Source organism: Apiotrichum porosum, assembly GCF_003942205.1.
Source record: "Apiotrichum porosum strain DSM 27194 chromosome Unknown scaffold_9, whole genome shotgun sequence".
Classification (NCBI taxonomy): domain Eukaryota; kingdom Fungi; phylum Basidiomycota; class Tremellomycetes; order Trichosporonales; family Trichosporonaceae; genus Apiotrichum; species Apiotrichum porosum.
In genome coordinates, this window is record NW_021167116.1 from 257,368 (window position 1) to 274,663 (window position 17,296).

The 17,296-nt window shown below is 58.3% G+C and overlaps 8 protein-coding genes across 8 annotated transcripts; 2 read left to right on the top strand and 6 right to left on the bottom strand.

Moving 5' to 3' along the window:
* Positions 1–30: 30 nt before the first annotated feature.
* GPM1 (Phosphoglycerate mutase) lies at positions 31–825 on the bottom strand (the record flags this gene model as incomplete). Its single annotated transcript, XM_028624632.1, has 1 exon — positions 31–825. The coding sequence occupies one exon, from the start codon at positions 823–825 to the stop codon at positions 31–33; it is 795 nt and encodes a 264-aa protein (XP_028474800.1).
* Positions 826–1,688: 863 nt separating this feature from the next.
* Positions 1,689–3,252, top strand: EHS24_009344 (uncharacterized protein; the record flags this gene model as incomplete). The annotated part of the gene is made up of 5 exons (XM_028624633.1): positions 1,689–1,806; positions 1,845–2,024; positions 2,081–2,281; positions 2,320–2,703; positions 2,747–3,252. The coding sequence occupies 5 exons, from the start codon at positions 1,689–1,691 to the stop codon at positions 3,250–3,252; spliced, it is 1,389 nt and encodes a 462-aa protein (XP_028474801.1).
* Positions 3,253–3,334: 82 nt separating this feature from the next.
* Positions 3,335–4,685, bottom strand: EHS24_009345 (uncharacterized protein; the record flags this gene model as incomplete). The annotated part of the gene is made up of 4 exons (XM_028624634.1): positions 3,335–3,597; positions 3,634–4,142; positions 4,200–4,403; positions 4,498–4,685. 4 exons carry the CDS (start codon positions 4,683–4,685, stop codon positions 3,335–3,337), a joined length of 1,164 nt encoding a protein of 387 aa, XP_028474802.1.
* Positions 4,686–6,568: 1,883 nt separating this feature from the next.
* Positions 6,569–8,371, bottom strand: EHS24_009346 (uncharacterized protein; the record flags this gene model as incomplete). Its single annotated transcript, XM_028624635.1, has 2 exons — positions 6,569–7,444; positions 7,547–8,371. The coding sequence occupies 2 exons, from the start codon at positions 8,369–8,371 to the stop codon at positions 6,569–6,571; spliced, it is 1,701 nt and encodes a 566-aa protein (XP_028474803.1).
* A 1,512-nt stretch (positions 8,372–9,883) lies between these two features.
* Positions 9,884–11,643, bottom strand: EHS24_009347 (uncharacterized protein; the record flags this gene model as incomplete). The annotated part of the gene is made up of 8 exons (XM_028624636.1): positions 9,884–9,886; positions 9,942–10,008; positions 10,070–10,416; positions 10,457–10,622; positions 10,698–10,807; positions 11,038–11,044; positions 11,139–11,477; positions 11,528–11,643. 8 exons carry the CDS (start codon positions 11,641–11,643, stop codon positions 9,884–9,886), a joined length of 1,155 nt encoding a protein of 384 aa, XP_028474804.1.
* Positions 11,644–13,285: 1,642 nt separating this feature from the next.
* On the bottom strand, positions 13,286–14,229 carry EHS24_009348 (uncharacterized protein; the record flags this gene model as incomplete). Its single annotated transcript, XM_028624637.1, has 3 exons — positions 13,286–13,659; positions 13,725–13,847; positions 13,905–14,229. 3 exons carry the CDS (start codon positions 14,227–14,229, stop codon positions 13,286–13,288), a joined length of 822 nt encoding a protein of 273 aa, XP_028474805.1.
* Positions 14,230–14,910: 681 nt separating this feature from the next.
* EHS24_009349 (uncharacterized protein) lies at positions 14,911–15,931 on the bottom strand (the record flags this gene model as incomplete). The annotated part of the gene is made up of 4 exons (XM_028624638.1): positions 14,911–15,275; positions 15,319–15,578; positions 15,688–15,797; positions 15,848–15,931. 4 exons carry the CDS (start codon positions 15,929–15,931, stop codon positions 14,911–14,913), a joined length of 819 nt encoding a protein of 272 aa, XP_028474806.1.
* Positions 15,932–16,184: 253 nt separating this feature from the next.
* Positions 16,185–17,142, top strand: EHS24_009350 (uncharacterized protein; the record flags this gene model as incomplete). Its single annotated transcript, XM_028624639.1, has 4 exons — positions 16,185–16,259; positions 16,307–16,550; positions 16,588–16,994; positions 17,038–17,142. 4 exons carry the CDS (start codon positions 16,185–16,187, stop codon positions 17,140–17,142), a joined length of 831 nt encoding a protein of 276 aa, XP_028474807.1.
* Positions 17,143–17,296: the final 154 nt, after the last annotated feature.

A 17,296-nucleotide genomic window follows, 5' to 3' on the forward strand; every position in this document is an offset into this window, starting at 1 on the left:
GGCTCGCTAATGCCCTCGGACCTCCGTTTCTCACTTCTTGCCCTGGTTCGCGACGGCGGCTGCCGACTTGGCCGCCTCCTCCGGGTCGAGATACTCGCCGCCGCGCTTGAGGGGCTTCATCTTCTCGTCGAGCTCGTAGACGAGGGGGATTCCCGTGGGAATGTTGAGCGCCGCAATGTCCGTGTCCGAGATTTCGTCGAGGTGCTTGACGAGTGCGCGGAGCGAGTTGCCATGCGCCGCGACGAGGACGACCTTGTTCGCTTGGAGGTCGGGAACAATGGCATCGTGGAAGTATGGGAGCATGCGTTGGACGACGTCCTTGAGGCACTCGGTGCGGGGGATGTCGCCAGCGAGCACGGTGTAACGCGGGTCCTTGTCCTGGCTGTACTTGGAGTTGACCTCGATCGGGGGAGGAGGCGTGTCATAGCTGCGGCGCCAGAGCATAAACTGCTCGTCTCCATACGCGTCGCGCGTCTGGGCCTTGTTCTTGCCCTGGAGGGCACCATAGTGACGCTCGTTGAGGCGCCACGAGCGGTGGACAGGGATCCAGTTGCGGTCGGCCTTGTCGAGGGAAATGTTGGCCGTCTCGATGGCGCGACGAAGCACAGAGGTGTGTACCACGTCTGGAAGAATGTTGCGCTCCTTGAGCAGCTCGCCGCCGCGGAGTGCTTCAGCGCGACCCAGTTCCGAGAGGGGGGCATCGACCCAACCGGTGAACTGGTCCTTGGCGTTCCATTCGCTCTGGCCGTGACGCAGAAGGACGAGAGTGTAAGGCATCTTGCGAGATGACTGGGCGACTGACAGATGGTGCGTTGCCTTGAGCATGAAGAAAACGTGGGAAGATGCTGCGACGACAGTCTTATGAGAAAGATCTGGTAACAACGGATCATCTCCCGGCGGCAATGATGACGCAATGGCGCCATGCCCGTTTGCCCGAAGATCCTTGGTTGTCCTTGATAGCCGATTTGTTTACATCCATGTTTGACGCCCAGATGCACCACAACTGTGTGTCCCGATGGCCGCAGAGCCCAGCCCATCGGCGGAGTAAACGATGTCGGCATGTCCACTAGCTGTGACGATCTTGCGCGTCACGGGCTGTCGGTACCCACACACGTCGGGATGGGGCGTTGTCGCCCATACCATCATGGATCCAGACTGGCAACAACACCGTGTCCTTTGTACTTTAGGAGGCGTGTAATGCGGGGTGCACTGCCTTCAGATTTAGAGCTTTCTGTCCACGTCTAGGAGCCAGGGGCAACCCAACACACTACGCACATGCCGGTGTGGCATTCACAGAGAGTAATTCAGCAACATAGGTTCCTTTCACCACCAAGATGAACGAAGGAACTGCGTGGACTTTAGGGCATGGCGCCTCGATCCAATGGCCAATGGACCATACTCTTGAAAAGAAGATTGGGTGCCGATCTATGAGCTGCGAGGGGCAAGCTGCATGCATGTGCTCTTGCGCTCTTGCTTTTGCGACACCGATCTGGCCATCTGGGCCATGGAATGCTGCTGCGATGGATATCCCGGATATACCCCGGAATAGTCTAGATGACGTCAGTGCCTCGCTGCTCACGTTGATCTCGTCGGACATGCCCGGCCTATCAGTCGAAATGCCTCTCTCCTGTCTCCAATCGCCCACTCTTTCATTCTCTCCTCATCTCTCAGCTTTACATCTCACAACCATGAGGACCAGACAGCACTGGACCTGCGGAGCTTCTAACGCCCCTCGCGATCCTCCCAAGGGCGACATAAACGCCATCCCATGGGTTCCTGTTGCTGCCCGTCCACTCGTGTTTACTGGTAGGGGTACTTTGAGGTTCCAAACTCACCCCCATTAGGTGCCAAGGTCGTTGATGTCGCGGAAAACAAGATCCACAGTGACATGACTGTTGTCATTGAGGACGGTATCATAACACAGGTTGGCCCAGACACGCTCTACGCCAACCACACGTGGTCGTCCAAGCACCGTATCATGGACCTTGACGGTCTCTATCTCTGCCCGGGACTGACAGACTGCCGTAGGTGCTACATATAGGTCCAAACCTTGCCAACAGTGAGCTGACACGGTCATCAGACGTCCATATCAACATGTCCGATGGTCGCCCAGCCAGCGGCTACGTCGACCCACACCTCCGCGCGACCTATACCCTCAAATGCATGCTCGCTCGAGGCTTTACGACTGTGCGAGACGTCGGCGGCGCGACGTTCTTCCAGAAGCAAGCTGTCGAGCAGTGGCTTACTCCTGGTCCGCGTTTATTCCAAGGCGGCAATCTTTGTACGTGTATCTGTTCTAGTGGGTACTGACCTATCCAGTGAGTCAGTCTGGTGGACACGGTGACCCGCGCATGCGCGAAGCTCCGAGCTACAGTCTATGCTGCGCGCCCAATGCGGACATGTCGACTCTTGCCGATGGTGTTCCTGGTGTGACACTTGCTGCTCGAGAGCTCATGCGAAAGGGAGCCGACCACGTCAAGATCTGCACCTCTGGCGGTGTTTCTAGTCCCACCGACAAGCTGGAGAGCGTGCAGTTCAGCCCCGCCGAGATTGGCGCCATTGTCGAGGTGGTACAGGACATGGGCGGCACGCTCGTCACGTCTCATGCGTACACCAACGCCGCTATCAGGCGCGCAGTGGAGAATGGCGTCCGCGGCATCGAGCATGGAAACTTGCTTGATCGCGATACAGCCAAGCTGCTCGGTTGGTCAAATGAAATTGTACACACAGAAGCTAACCACCACAGCCAAAACTGGCACCTTCCTCACACCTACGCTCATGATTTCGACGGCCAAGGGTCGTCCGCCATGGAACGCAACTCTTCCAGACTACATGCGAGAGAAGAACGCCATGGTACGCGAGGCTGGCCGGCGCGCTATTCAGATTGCCGAGGAGGAAGGTGTTTGTGTGTGCTACGGCACCGACTTGACTGCGGGCATGGGATACCTCCAGAGTGAGGAGTTCACCCAGCGACATGGCCTCCTCCCGTCCCAGCGGGTCTTGGCCCACGCCACTATCAACGCCGCCAAGCTCGTCAACGACAGCAAGATTGGCACCATTGCTGTCGGCAACTATGGTGACTGCCTCATTCTCAACGGCAACCCTCTCCACGACTGCCGCATTCTCGACAGTGGCAAGGAGGGAATTTGGGGTGTGGTCAAAGACGGGCGCGTGGTGGTGGCCCGGCAGGACTTTGCCGAACAGCTCAAAGATGGCGTGGATGTCGTCCTAGGTGTGGACGAGGCAGAATAGACAGTGACATTTCCAAAGATTGCATGCGAATTACAGCTGCTCCCACTACTTCTTCGGTTCCTTTGCCAGACCGTCACACCTGCTACTCCTGGTTCATGATCACGATCTTGATTTCTGAGGTACCTTGAGCGACCTTCCGGGCCTTGAACGCGTCCTCGGTCTTGCTGAGGGGGTATGTCTTGCTGATGAGGGGCTTGAGGTTGACGAGGCCGCGCTCGAGGAGGTCGATGCCGTCCTCAAAGCAACCGGTCGTGTATCGGAGCGAGCCACGAATGTCCAACTCCTTTGCGGCCATCTCAAGTGTGGGGAAGCTGGTCATCGGGGCACCCATGCCGGCAGCGACGACTGACATTAGCCACTCTTTCGTACTGTAAAACTCACAGGTACCACCAGGGCGGAGGAGGGAGATGCCGAGCTGGAGGGCCGGCTCAGCGCCACTGCACTCGAGGACCACGTCGAGGCCACCATCGACACCGAGCTCGACAAGCATGTCATGTGAGACTTTGTCATTCCACTCCATGATGGTAGTCTCGAGGTTCTGTGGGCGGCGCGGGGACACAAAGCCGTCCGTTGCGGCATACTTCTTGGCAAAGTCGATACGACCCTGGTCAATGTCAAACGCGATAACCTTGCTGGCGCCACAGGCCTTGGCGACGGCCATGCAGAGGAGACCGAGAGGGCCGCAGCCAAAGACGGCAACCGACTTGTGAGTGAGGGAGCCAGCGCGGCGGGCAATCTGCACCGCAATGGCGAGTGGCTGGATGCATCCGGCCTCCTCCCACGAGAGGTTGTTGGGGATCTTGACGGCGTTGACGGACGGGAGGGCGTACCACTGACACAACGAGCCGTCAGTCGGCGGCGTCGCAAAGTACTTGTCGCGCGCGCAGTAGCTGGGGGGGGGGGGGGGGGGGGGTCAGCTTGTGGGCAGGTAGAAGACTGGGACTTACTTGAACTGGCCAGCACGGCAGAAGCGGCAAGTGCGGCACGGAAGAGCGGGTTCCATGGCGACACGGTCCCCAGGCAACACGTCTGTGACGTTCTTGCCACACTTGTACACGATGCCACTGGACTCGTGTCCGAGAACGAGGGGCTTGTGGATCACACGGGATCCGACGCCACCCTTGAGGTAGTACGTCAGGTCCGTACCACAGCTGGAGTCGTGTCAGCGCATCGAACCTCATCATTGGGATCTTTGGGATCTCTGGGCCGATAGGATAAGGTGAACGAGTCGCGATGTGAACTTACATGCCGGTAGACATGACCTTGACGAGGACGTCATTGGGACCAATCTCAGGAATAGGACGGTCCTCGAGCACAACGGTCTCCTTGCCGGTGAGCACGACATTCATGTTCATGCCCATGGGAGTGTCGTCGGCGTCGAGCTGGAGAGTCGGCTTGCGACGGATTGGAAGATGGGGCCAGGACGTGTCCATGGTGAGCTAGGTTTATGGGGGGGTCGGCGGGGTTGAGCGAGCAGGGGATAGTGATCGACAGCGGGCAAGCTTTTCAAGCTAGTGGTTGAAAAAGAGGATGGATATGAAGGGTTGTCCTGTGGAGTCGGGCCTCATGTTCACAGCAGGGTGCTCGATAAATAGGAGGCTGTATCGCAAGCGACGAACGACGTTGTCGGCGCTGCTGGTGATGTCACTGCCTTGCTGTTTCGGCAAAACGCCACTTTTCTGAATCTGTCCGCACAACCTTGTCATCAGGATCTGAATGCCAAGGAACCTTTTGACGGAGGGGCCGGTCGGTGAGTGAATTCAGATCCTTGTGGGTACGATAGCTTGAGCTGCGCGGCCTGCTTGGTGTTTCCCGGTTGGGAGTCTTTATCGCGCAACGACGTCAACGGGGTTTGCGGTGCCGTGGTCATCACCGACGCCACCCTCCCACGTCTCCATTGTGGCCCATTTCACCGACAGTGACGCCGTATGGCCGTAGATCCGTGGCCTAGATCGCCAAGTTGGGATGCACACACACACACGTCAGCATGCGGGCCGTTGTGGGCCAGATTCATGTGGAAGTGGATTTCCAGATAGGTGACTACATCGACACTTGCATCACATCAGCAGATCAGCCATTGCTGCTGTGAGTGGGGAGGGAGTAGACTCGTATTGTGAGCTGTGCTTTGGCTGCACCTTCTCAGCTATAGCCAGCTAGCATGTATCACAGCCGTTCGCGTATGGCATCCATTCAATGGAGCGCTCCATTCATAGCCCCCACTCTGCACTCTCCCATTTCCGCTGTTCAGTGTTGGCATCCGCGGGGGCTCTAATGTCCGCCAGCGGGCGGAAACATGTTGCTCTCTTAGAGCATATGCTGCTAGATAGACCTGCGGATGCCAGAGGGAGAGAGCCCATTGATCCATTCAACCTGTTCCTTGCACACTGCAACACGCTCGTTATTGGGACCCCGCTCGTTGGCTTATCAGCGCAAACCATGTTTCAACCGCTGGGGATTGTGGCTGGGTGACTGTCCGCAGTGTCCCCGACACCAAACCTCCATACCTTCCTTCCGAAACAGATCACTTGGCAGCAACGATGGCGATGTCGCTAGGACTTGTTACATAATATATATTTCTCACCAACAAACCCGCGCGTCAAAGTTGGATGCCGCCGACCTCCGACGGAGACTCGGCAGCTGTGTCGGCCTAACCAGCTTAACAAACGAGGACCCTCACTCGGCAATCATAATTGCGCGTCCGTGGGACGTAGGGACACCTTTTTTTGAGCTTGCTTTCACCGAGCCTCCCATCCTCCGACGATCTCGGAAAAGGCCGCGGATCAACGTCGTGCGACCCCCCCGGTATCAGCATTCTCCGGGGAGACTGTTCTTCGTCGTATGCTAGAGCTTCATGGTGACAATCGAGAATTGCAACCGTTTGGGGCTGTGATAACGGTCCATTTGAGGTATGTAACGAGACGAGGGGGAACGGAAAGGAGGGCGTGGCGGACTACCTACACACACCCGTGGTGCTGAAGTCGAGCCGCACTTGTATCCAACGGATCCTCACCTACCTCCTGCCACCCACGAGTTGAAGAATTTACATGGCCCGCTGCGTCACTCCCTTTGCTCAGTTTGCGGCGTCAGTGGATAGACTTGTAGAACACGTATGCGGAGAAAACAGAATAAAATGCCGCAATGGTGATTCTGGCAGCCCAGAGTACAGGCTAAACGGGATGCGAGGATAGATTGAGAGTACGTAGAACCTATAAAAGCGTAGACTGTTCATGAGGGTCGTGTGGAGTGTCGGCGGTACCCTTTGTGTAGAGACGGTGGTACATACCCTTTGTGGCGAGGCGTTGATCAAACAGCCCGTTTAGATTGGTGTCGGGAAATCGGATACGGGCTTGTACGCTACGAGGTCGGCCTCGAGTTGTTGGGCGATAAGCATGTCCATCTCCGCACAGGTCACTGGAACATAGGATGCGAGGTGGGAGAGTACCTGCTCGAGAGCGTACACGTCCACCGGTCCAGTCTCGATCGCCACCTGGTCCGGCACGTCCTCGCTCGAGGTTTCGGAACCCGTGTCGTCGTCGACGGCTGCGACGAGCGAAAGACCTTCCACCGCAGACAGCAGGTCGGCTGGTAATGCAGCTCCCTGTCGTGGTGTCTCGAGTCCTTCCACTCCCCCGTCTTGGAGGGTCGTCGGTAGCCGCGTGAGTGGACGGTTGTAATTTAGATTGGCGATTCGGACGACTGCGGCCATGCCATAGTTGACAAACGTCTGCAAAGTCTCCGAGTCGAGCTCTGCGGGCAGATCCGCCGCAACATGTGCGTCTGCCGTGTCTCTCCCCTCTACCGAGCCATGCACCACTGCCGGGTCCGTAGGGTATTCGATCTCGCGGCTTGTGGTGAACGAAAGCGGTATGCGCTCGTAGGCGGATGATGACGTGAAGAGTGCCTGGTAGGGCAACCCCATCCGCTCAAATGGTGGTCTGTCCGTGGTGCTGTATCCGTCTGTGGGGGGCAGCTCAACTGCAATACGGTTGGGCGCCAGGACGTAAAAGCGCAGGAAGCGCGTAGCGATGATGGCTGAGCCGTAGACGGAGCCGCACATTTCGTGGAGGGCAAGGAGGTGGAACAGCGCCTGTGCGATGCCATTGCGTGCAACAACACCAATGTGGCCATGCATGCGGTGGTCAAGATCTTGGCGCGCTGCAGCGGAATTTGCTTTCTCAGACAGACCGATAGGCTACAAGGCATGGGTTAGCTTGGTGATCCCTTGAGGACGCAGCAAAGGTGGAGCCGCAAAGGCCGACACCGAGACATGCCAAGCACGAGCCACACCACTCACGATTCCTTCGTCTCGTAAGAACGCGCCACCGGCGTGGACAGCCACGAGGCGCTCTGCTGGAGTCAACTCCAACCACGTTGCACGGTCGAGGCTGTACTGGATGTCGCGGCCGTAGGGCCCTTCGAAAATGTCGACACCGCCTTCCATGACGGTCCACCATTCTTCCGACCTTGGGTCGGGGGTCATGGGCGACGGCGGTGGAGTGGGCGGTTCGTCGTCGTGGACATGCATCAACCGGGTCGTCGCCTCAAACGTGATGGACATGTCCTCGAGGTCTCGCCAGCTCGTACTCAAGTCCTTGGGCAATTCAACGTGGGCTCGAGCGAGGCGGAGCGCGCGGTAGAGCTTGTATGCCCTGCAACGCTTGAACGGCGGACCACGCGCCGCGCGCATGCATGTGAGCTCGGTGTCACTGGTCGGCGCAAAGTACAGGTGTTCGTCTCCACGTAGATTGGCTAGAGCAGGCGACAGAGCAGTGTCGGCGGTGCGTGCCAGTCGCCAGTCGTCTTCCGTGACGCTCCCACACCACTTGCAGATTGCCCGTTGGATTGCGCCGCACAACTCTTCCAACTCGTGCTGGACCATGCTGATAGCTTCACATGCATCCTGCATCGAGAGCAGGCCGCGTTGCTGCTGGCGAAACTTGAGCACCAACACGTCAAAGGCATGGGGGTGCTCCTTGGCGAGCTCGGAGACTGTGATGGAAACGGCATCCGGCGTTGCGCCATTGCCACATCCCAGGGAGAGAAACGAGCTCGCAGGAACAGACGGCAAGGACACTACGAGTGGTCGTATCGAACGCCTGGAGGGCACTCTCACCGACATGTCTGTGGTGGCGGCCAGGTGGTGCGAGGGTGTGTGCCCGTCTAATGCAGAGTTGGTGCACTGGTGGGGTGTGAAGTCACGAGAACGAGGAGTGAAACTTGTGGACACGAAAGACACGCGAGGCATGTATGGCCGGCGCCAACCGGGAATCCCACTTCGCTGCAGCAACCTCTGGCGAGGGCATGACGGCATGCAGTCTCCAACAGAGCCAGCGGGGACAAGGAACTCTGTACCATCAGCTGGTGCCAGTGCCAGTGTCAGCGCCAGTTGTCCCGAAAGGCACCCGCACTGCAACTGAAACCGGCCAACGCCACAGAGATCATTGTCCGGCCGTCACATGCGCTTCTTCTTCGTTCTCGGCCTCGGCCCTCCACGACGGCCTCTCGAGAGACAGGAACTGCGCAACCCCAACCGCCCATAACCGGATCCAGAGTTGTTGTGATGGGCCTTGAACCCTAGTGGATCATGTCAAGTGTCTTCCAGACCAATGTGAGGAGGGAAGGAATGGTGCAGGACCATGCCGATATGCCAGAACACCCTCCGCCCACCCGCAACCCAGTGACCGACCGCGCAGAGCACACCACTCCCTCTCGGCTCCAGCTTGCCAGCCATCCACAAGCGGCACCATCTGTCTCCGACAGTAGCGTTCAATGTCGGCGTCATTAGAGCCCAATACCGCCCTGGCGGAGTCGTTTATCTCGCCACCTCTCGTTATCGGGCTGCACCCAACGTACGGTAAAGCCCGCTCTGATGTTGTGGATCGCAAAAGCGGCACGCGTGTAGTACGACATGCACTGACAGGGAACAACACTTGGACCGAACACGGGGCTGACCGCAAAGCTGACCGTCAGGGGGAACAAACAAGTCTCGCACCACACTCCACTTGCTCGCTTGCCGTTTGGGGCTGCCGGTCCAACCACACACAGAACTGACATTACGCATGTCACTACTCTCCTCGTCTGTCGCGAACAAGGGCCATGAAACGGTTCTCGGGCAGCCGAGCATATGGTGTCTAGGGATTGTTCCTGATACCCGCTGGACGAGACCTAGGCAGGCCCACCGGCCTCAACGCGCATGTCGAAAGAGCTTCACTGAAGGCGAGGGAGACAATACCTGCAAAGTGTGGCGAGCGTGCTGTTTTAGCCGCCGATGCACAGACTTGAATGAACGCGTCAAGTAGAACGGAACCCCGCGTCTCCGACAGTGGCGATGGTGTCTGCCACTTAGGCATGAGGTGAGGCACTACTATGACTTCCAGCGGAAGGAGAGGCAGTGGACGGATCCAGAAAGTGAAATCTTGGCACCACTCCGTTGAATACCTTGGCGGCCCATGACTTCTGGCCGTCAGTAAGCCTGGGGACCCGAGGAATGGACGGGGACAGGTCGATCGGAGATGGTCCAATGTCATGCATGTGATCGTGAGCTTTTGGGGTATCGAGACAAGTGTCCATGTTGGGTGTAAGATAAGTATACAGCGCGCCGCGGCCAATGAGATAGCAAGCCCGTGGAGATTTACTTTTGGTCGAGGTCAGCGGATTGCTTTCGCACCTGGCGTCCCAGGGTTACTCACGTCGTCCCACTGGTGGCACTTCCAGCATCCGGGGGTGATGGCACGGTGGAGGTAAAAGAACATCATGCTGTGTGCAGGTGAGCCTTGGCGCTGAGAAACACACTTTCGCGGCATTGATGTACACTTACTCGCCAAAGACGTATGTGTTGGGACCCTTGCCATAGTGCTGGTCGTCGTCGTAAAACTTGTCGTATCCCTCCAGCTTGCCTCCCCAGGTGAACAGCCTCACGGCCATTTCCTTGGCGATAGCACGGCAACCTTGGTCGAGCTGGAAGATCCTGAGCACCTTGAAGTGGTCGTGTTGCAGGCGCAGCTGACGCGTACGGAACATGAGGGGCAAGTCTGAGCCAAAGAGGCCGCGCATGAATTGGATAAGCTCGCGCACGCGGCCGCGGTGCCAGGCAATCTCATTCCAGAGGTATCCGTGGGCCTCGCCGACGTCCTTGTTCAAGCGGCCCCTCTCGATGGAGAGGAACTGCACGGTCAGCTCTGACCTGATAAAGAGGAGGACTCACAGCGTCATCCCAGAACAGCGACGAGACGACCGAGAGGGAGACCTTGCGGCCGCCAAAGCCGGCCTCGCGCATCTTGGGAAGCATGACCTCGTTGATGCGGTTCTCAAACGTGGCCGGCTTGGCCTCTCCCTCGGGCCATCCACCCTCCGAGTCAACCATGCCATACCTGTGTGGTCAGATGGACGCTCATGGCCAAGGTGAGTCTGTTGGCGGCGAACAGGCAAGATGGGTGAAAACTTACATGAACCAGTTCATGACCAACAGGTCAAGACGCTCGACGTAGCAGAGCCCCCCCGTATGCCCGCCCCATGGCTCCTTGCGGCCGCCGATAATCTCACACAACTGCTCAACCTGAGAGAGAGAGTCAGCAACGGCACTGGCGACGGTGTTGGCGACAGGCAATCTGCAGCAGGTGTCTGGAGCCGATGCAGGTACTGACATTGTTTCGGTCATCTGCAGCGTCAGTACGAGGCGTCTCTGGTGGGGCGACTCACGACTGGTAGGAAACAGATGGACCGAGGGAGAAGAGAAAGAAAGCATTGTTTAGTACGATTGTAACAGCAGTTGTATGGTAAGCTCACCTCGAGCCTGTGATAAGTGTCAGCGCGCTGGCATTCCCAACAACCCATGCGCCCCCGACAGTGCCGCCCTCGTGACAGCGACCTCGACCGCGCAACCGCACTCACCAACAAAGATCACGGTCCTGTTACGCATCCAGTCCCACGCGTCGTCGTGTCGCTCAAGACGAGCGGTGTACTGTTCCGGAGCGTTCTGCCAGACCTCGGGGGGGATGGTGTCGTTGAGTGGCAAGTGGAGGGCGTCGGGCATCACCTCCCACTGGTACTTGGCGGTGGGGAACGGCATCCAACGCGTCTCGTTGTCGTTGCCGTTCTTGGACCAGTGGAGCATGCCTGGCTGGACGAACGGGTCGGAGGGGCAGTGGGCGGGGCATGACGAGCTCTGACCGACGGAAGACTTGACCACGGCCACTGCAGCCTCGTACGTGGTCGCGACCAGGGGGCTAGGTTGCCTGTCAGCAAGAATGACGAATGGAGTCGAGATATGACCTACCGCTCTGAGAAGACGAGCTGGGAGTCGAGGATAAGGGAGACCAGGACGACCACACCAAGGACGGTGGCCAGTGCCAGCACACCCCTTGGGCGAGGCAACGCTGTTGATGGGTTCATGCCGGAAGGGGGAGGTTCTGAGGGTTGGATCAAAAGACTCGTTAAGAGGAGAGTAAACCGGAAAACACGAGCTGTGTGCACATGCAACTCGAAAGCGCGCCAGCGCGTCTCGCGACGTTCCAACACGGGTACCATACATGGAACACTGTGCCCCGCCCGTCCTGGCCGATGGGGGGTGCGCGAACCCTCAATCGGCCGGTGATCCACAGACAAGGGCGGGGGCAAGGCCAGTCACGGACGTGGCCTTTCGTCTTTGGCCGTACAAAGCAAGCACCCTGCACAACAGGCATTGGCGGTCCAGACTGTGTATCCAGTATAGATTTGGCCACGTCCCTCCCCCCTGGAGGCTGCAGGCAGGACAGTGCAGGGGAGGTACCAGAGGAGATGGCAAGCGCTGGGCCCCCGTTATCCGCAGTGTGCCACGGCCCGACCAAATTCGCTTTTAGCAACGCGTCGTCCAAGCCTCTGTTGCGTGGCACCTCTGGCCTTCTGCCGTCCCTTTATTGACCATCTACACACTACGCAGCATGTTCAAAAGCCTTTACCGGGCACTGCGGCCGGAAACAGGCATTGTAAAGACTTGTCCAGGCAGCAAGACAGAGAGAGGTACAGAGGCCAGAGGCCAGAGGGGGAGCGGCAGAGCAGCATCTGGAAAGTTGCCGTGGTCAGTTATGCTTGGCAAACGTCAAGGGGGGAATTCAGGTCCTCCTAGGTCTCCTAGGTGTCTCTCCTTTGAGTGCAGTTGTGCAGAACCTTTTTTTTTTTATTTCTGTGGTTGTGTGCGCGCGACCTTTGACCTGGGGCCCGCTGCGCGTCTATTGCTTGCATTGCAGACGCCCGAGCGCGCAGGTGGCACCGCACGCGCTAGTGGTGCGCCAGGGCCACCACTGCTACCTGGCCTTTGGTGAGGCACCAAACCGCAATTGCAATTCAAACCCATGGTGTGCCAAGCATAAAGGCTATACACGGCGAGAGAGTGCCCAGTAGGTGCCCGTGGACCTCATCCAGGCGAGCCGAGAAAGTGTCGCTGCATGTTATGTACAGTACCACACTCATGAGTCAGGCAAGTGGCCAAGTGGCCAAGTGGACCCCTCGGGAGTGTTTTTCTATCCCTGTCCTCTTGGTCAGGACATTGCAAGGAGAACGGGTTGCAGCGAGTTGCTGTACGCTGTTCTACCCCGCCCGTGCCCGTTTGAAGAGACGCCACAGCCAAAAAAAAACGCGCGTGCTACACGGGCCGTTCACCGCGTCACCGCCTCGGGATCTCGGGTCCCGCAACTGGAAATGGAGATCTCTGAATGGATCTGAATATCTGGCGCAACGCACACCCCGCGCAGCCAGCAGCAGCTCGGGGGTGAGCGCTGTTTCAAAAACTGTCTCATACACGGGATCAAAAAAGCCGCTGGCTGGCTTTTGGGCGACATGCATATGGTGAGTGGGGGGATGAGAGATATGCATGCAGAGGCAAACAAACGGCGGTTTGCATCTCTCTCTCTCTCTTCTTTGCTGGAGAGATGCAACAGCAAAGCATCCTCAGCTCCACCCGTTTTAACGGACGGAGGGGCGGCATTAGGGAGATGGTGACTCGTTTGAACTCCAATCAGACGTAATTACATTACAACAACGCTTCCCTCTGCACGTATCAGACCAGCTTGGACGCAAAGAACAGGCTGTCCAGCATGCCATAGTCCTTGTCAGCAGGCTTGCCGAGGTTGACGCTGCCCACAAGCTCATACCCCAGTGCGTCTGCCGCTCCAAGCAGCTGGCACACGAGCAGGCGCGAGTTGGCAATGTCAGCGTCAGAGCTGCTTATCCACGGGGAACCTGAAACGTCAGCCACGGCAATGTGTTGAGCCTTCCTCAACTCTACCCTTGAGCTTGAGCTGGTAACACCCGAGTTCCTTGTCGGTTTCTTCTTGGATGCCCTGGTGCCAATGGTGCATGGCGTGGTGGAACGCCTCGCGGACCAGATCGTTCGGAGAGTCGATGAGGCGCGCCTTGTCCCAGTGGTTGAAGCTGACGCAGAACATGGACCGCTCGACCGGAACAGTGTTGCGAAAGAAGAGCGTGTCTTGGTCAACCGTCTTCTTGGTCAGGTCGCACGAGGCGACGAGATGCCAGCCCTTGGTGTACATGAGACGGATCAGGTGGAGAACCAGGCGGCGTGCTGGGACCGACTGTTCTTGCAGGCCGACCCCTCGTGGCTGTCAGTCCTTGCCGGTCTGTCTGTATGACGCTGTACGCTGTCATTCCCTGCTCACATGGCCGGCCAGAGAGCTTCCATTCAAAGCCACTCTCAAACGGCGCCTCCTTCTGGATACCCTTTGGCCAGGCATTGTTAATCGCCTCACGAACGGGGGGAATGTATTCGGCCGGAAACCCAAGGACGCGCACTCGGTCTTGGCGGGAAAGGAGGATACACGCAAACGTGAGGGGAGGTTGTTGCTTGCCATCGACCGGATGGGCACTGCTGCCCTGTGGGGGAGGGATATACGGAGGTGGGTGGTCGTGATTGTCTTGCTCGTCTTGCTCGTCTGACATCATGTCAGCAAGGTTGTTGTTCAAGTCGCCCTTCAGGGAGCTCATTGTCGTTGGCGCTGCGGATGACCAAAATCGGGCCAGCCCATGCTGGGTTTATGTAGACGGTAATGTGGTACACAGCCCCGATGGAGCCGGGCGACCTGCTATAGCACAGAGTAAAGATGGCAGGTGTAGAGGACAACAATGAGTGCGCACGTGTGTAATCTAAGCGAGCTCGGCTGCCTCGGCGACTAGAAGCTGACGTATGTACACGCGCACGCTGCGCAGCATTGCGACATGGCTGCGGTCGTCAGAGACGTTTGACCTGGGCCGCAGGTCCCTGCTGCCGTTGACACATTGCTCATCTCTGCTGCCCCCATGGCTCGGGGCTCCAGTCTACTCACTGCCACCACTGGTCGCTGTGTGCGGTTTGTGATATTCTGTAGCCCTCTGCGGAGCTCGTTCAACACCCCTCAGCGGGCACCCCTGATGCACATGCAGCAATCAGGGCACCAGTGCGCCAGTGCTGTTATTCATGACCGACGAACTGCGAGGCAAAAGGGTCCATGTTGGTGGAGGCAGTCTCACCCGTCGTGACCGATGGCTGCTTGCGACAAGCAAAGAGGATCCATAGGGGCAGGGCAGTAGACATGGGGTCGATCTGTGTGAGCAGTCATCTTGGCTGACATGGTCCGCACGGCGACCGCCACAGACATTCACTTGGAAGATACATATATACACTACGGTTTACTGCTTGTAGTCCTCGCCACTCAAGGCATCAATCCACTCGAACAGCTCTTGGGCCTGCCTAAAGGCCTCGTCCTCGGACCCGGCCTCCCTGAACACGGCATCGACTTGATCGTCGGTGAGCACGGCGGACCCGCCGGCGGCATCGGCTGCCAGCTGAGCCTCACAGAGCTTTTCGAGGCGGACAAAGTACGCGACGGCGGCGTCAACCGTGCCCGCGGCAGTGAGGATGCCGTGGTTCTGGAGAATCACACCTTTGCCGTGCGGGCCAAGGGCCTTGCAGATGTTACGGCCCTCCTCGTCCGAGAGGACCACCCCGCCAAAGTTGTCATACAGCTTGACAGTGTCGGCATATTGTGCTCCCTCTGGGCAGGTGTCAGCGTGCAAGAGGAGGCGGGTGGAACGCACCATAGTTTGAAATGTCAATGTTACGGCCCAAGGCGCTGAACGTGCGGCCGTAGAAACTGTGCGAGTGGGCGGCGGCGTGGATGTCGGGACGCGTCAGGTGGATGCTGCTGTGGATCGCAAAGCCGGCCGCATTGTACAGCTGTCCGTTGCCCGGCTTGCCGGTGCCCTCCAGGACGTCGCCCGAGTGTGGGTCAATGAGGAGAAGGTCGCTGCAGGTGATCTGGTCAAACGGCAAAGCATAGGGATTCACCCAGAACGCGCTGGGGGACGGTCAGCTGTGGATCGGGCTGGCTGGTAAGAGGGCGGGAATGAAGGTCTCCCACCGGCACCAGGGGGGATAGTCCGCGTACCCTCTCCTCCAGCACGTACTTTTCGTTGATGGGGTCACGGACACTGATGTGGCCCGCAATGCCATCGTCGTAACCCAACTCTGCGAAGATGCGAAACGCGCCAGCCAGACGCTCCTTGACCGCTTGGCGCTGCGACGACGTCAATAACGTGGAGACCCATACCACGTAGATTGACATACCTCGGCGAGCTTGTCGGGGTCCACCCCACGCAACGTGAGCACGGGGGTGGGTTCTGTGATTGTCTGGGTTACAGTAGTGGCCATAATGAGAGGGGTGTGGTGTTGTGGAACGCATGTCATGCCGCAAAGTACATGTATAGCTGATTGCCCACTAGGCGTTTCGGACATGACCTCGGTCGGCATTCATCCGGGATTCCGGGAACCCAGTTGACCGCGGCCATGTCCGGGACCGGTCATGACCGTGAGATGTGGGCACGCGAACTACGTTTTGTACTCTTTGCTCAAAGCGTGCAGCTGTGCAACACTCACGTCCACCCTCCCCATTCTGTCACACACCATGGCCACTCTTACTGTCCCCCCAGTCACCACGAACACGCGCGGTTTCCGCCGTCCAAACCCTCCCACCTTCACCGTATGCCCAACTCACAACTTGCCGATATCTTGCTGACGAGATGCCAGGACGATGCCATCAAGGCGCGGTACCAGAAGGGTTCTCTCGCGCTCGCTGCACGTATCATGGACATGAACGGTTGGGGAGTTGGCTGCTCGATTGGTCTGTCTGCGCGGGACGCTGTCAACCCCAACGTCGTGTGGGTCCTGCCCCGTGGCAAGCCGCTCGTCACGATCGTGAGCCAGGACCTGATCGGTGTCGACCTGGCCACGGGCGATATTGTGGACGCTGGAGCTTCTGGCAAGAAGGATTGTACGTGGCTGTGATACCTATGTGCTAATCACCGCAGACGACGCGCTGTACGTGGCCGTCCACTTGGCAATCTACAACGGGCGACCCGACGTGAACGGTATCGTCTCGGGCCACACTCCCTACGGCCGTGTCTTTAGCACGCGCGGCGAACCGCCCAAGATTCTGTGGCAGGACTCGTGTACTTTTTACAAAAAGGTCAATGTCCTGCCATTCAATGTTGGTCTCGAGGCAGCCAAGAACCCCCAGGCAGTGGTGGACGCACTCAAGGACGGCAAGGGACTGGTGATGCAGAACCGCGGTCTCCTCACATGCCAGGGGACCATTGAGGGTGCGCTTGCCATCTACCTTCGTCTCGAAAACTTGACGGGTGGCCAGACAATCGTCGAGGCGGCGGTCAAGGGCCGCGGCGGCGAGCTCACATATGTTGGCGACGAGGAGGCTCAAGTGAGTCGAACGCAGTTGACTAGCTGGACTAACTTGAACCCAGTTTACCCAGCGCGCTGTCGGGTCTGAGCACCATGCGTGGGCGATGGGTCTGCCGAGTTACTGGAGGATCACCAAGCGTCTGGGTCTGGACTCGTACACCATCTAATTGTTAAAATGCCATGCGGTCGGAAGTCTGAGCATTGAGCTGCGCCATCGTCCCTCGACCCTCCCTTCTCGTTAGGAATGTTAGCTGGAGAGACTCTTACATGTTGAGTGTCTTCGTGAAGAGCTGGGGCTCCAGGCGCCCCGGCTCGCTTGAC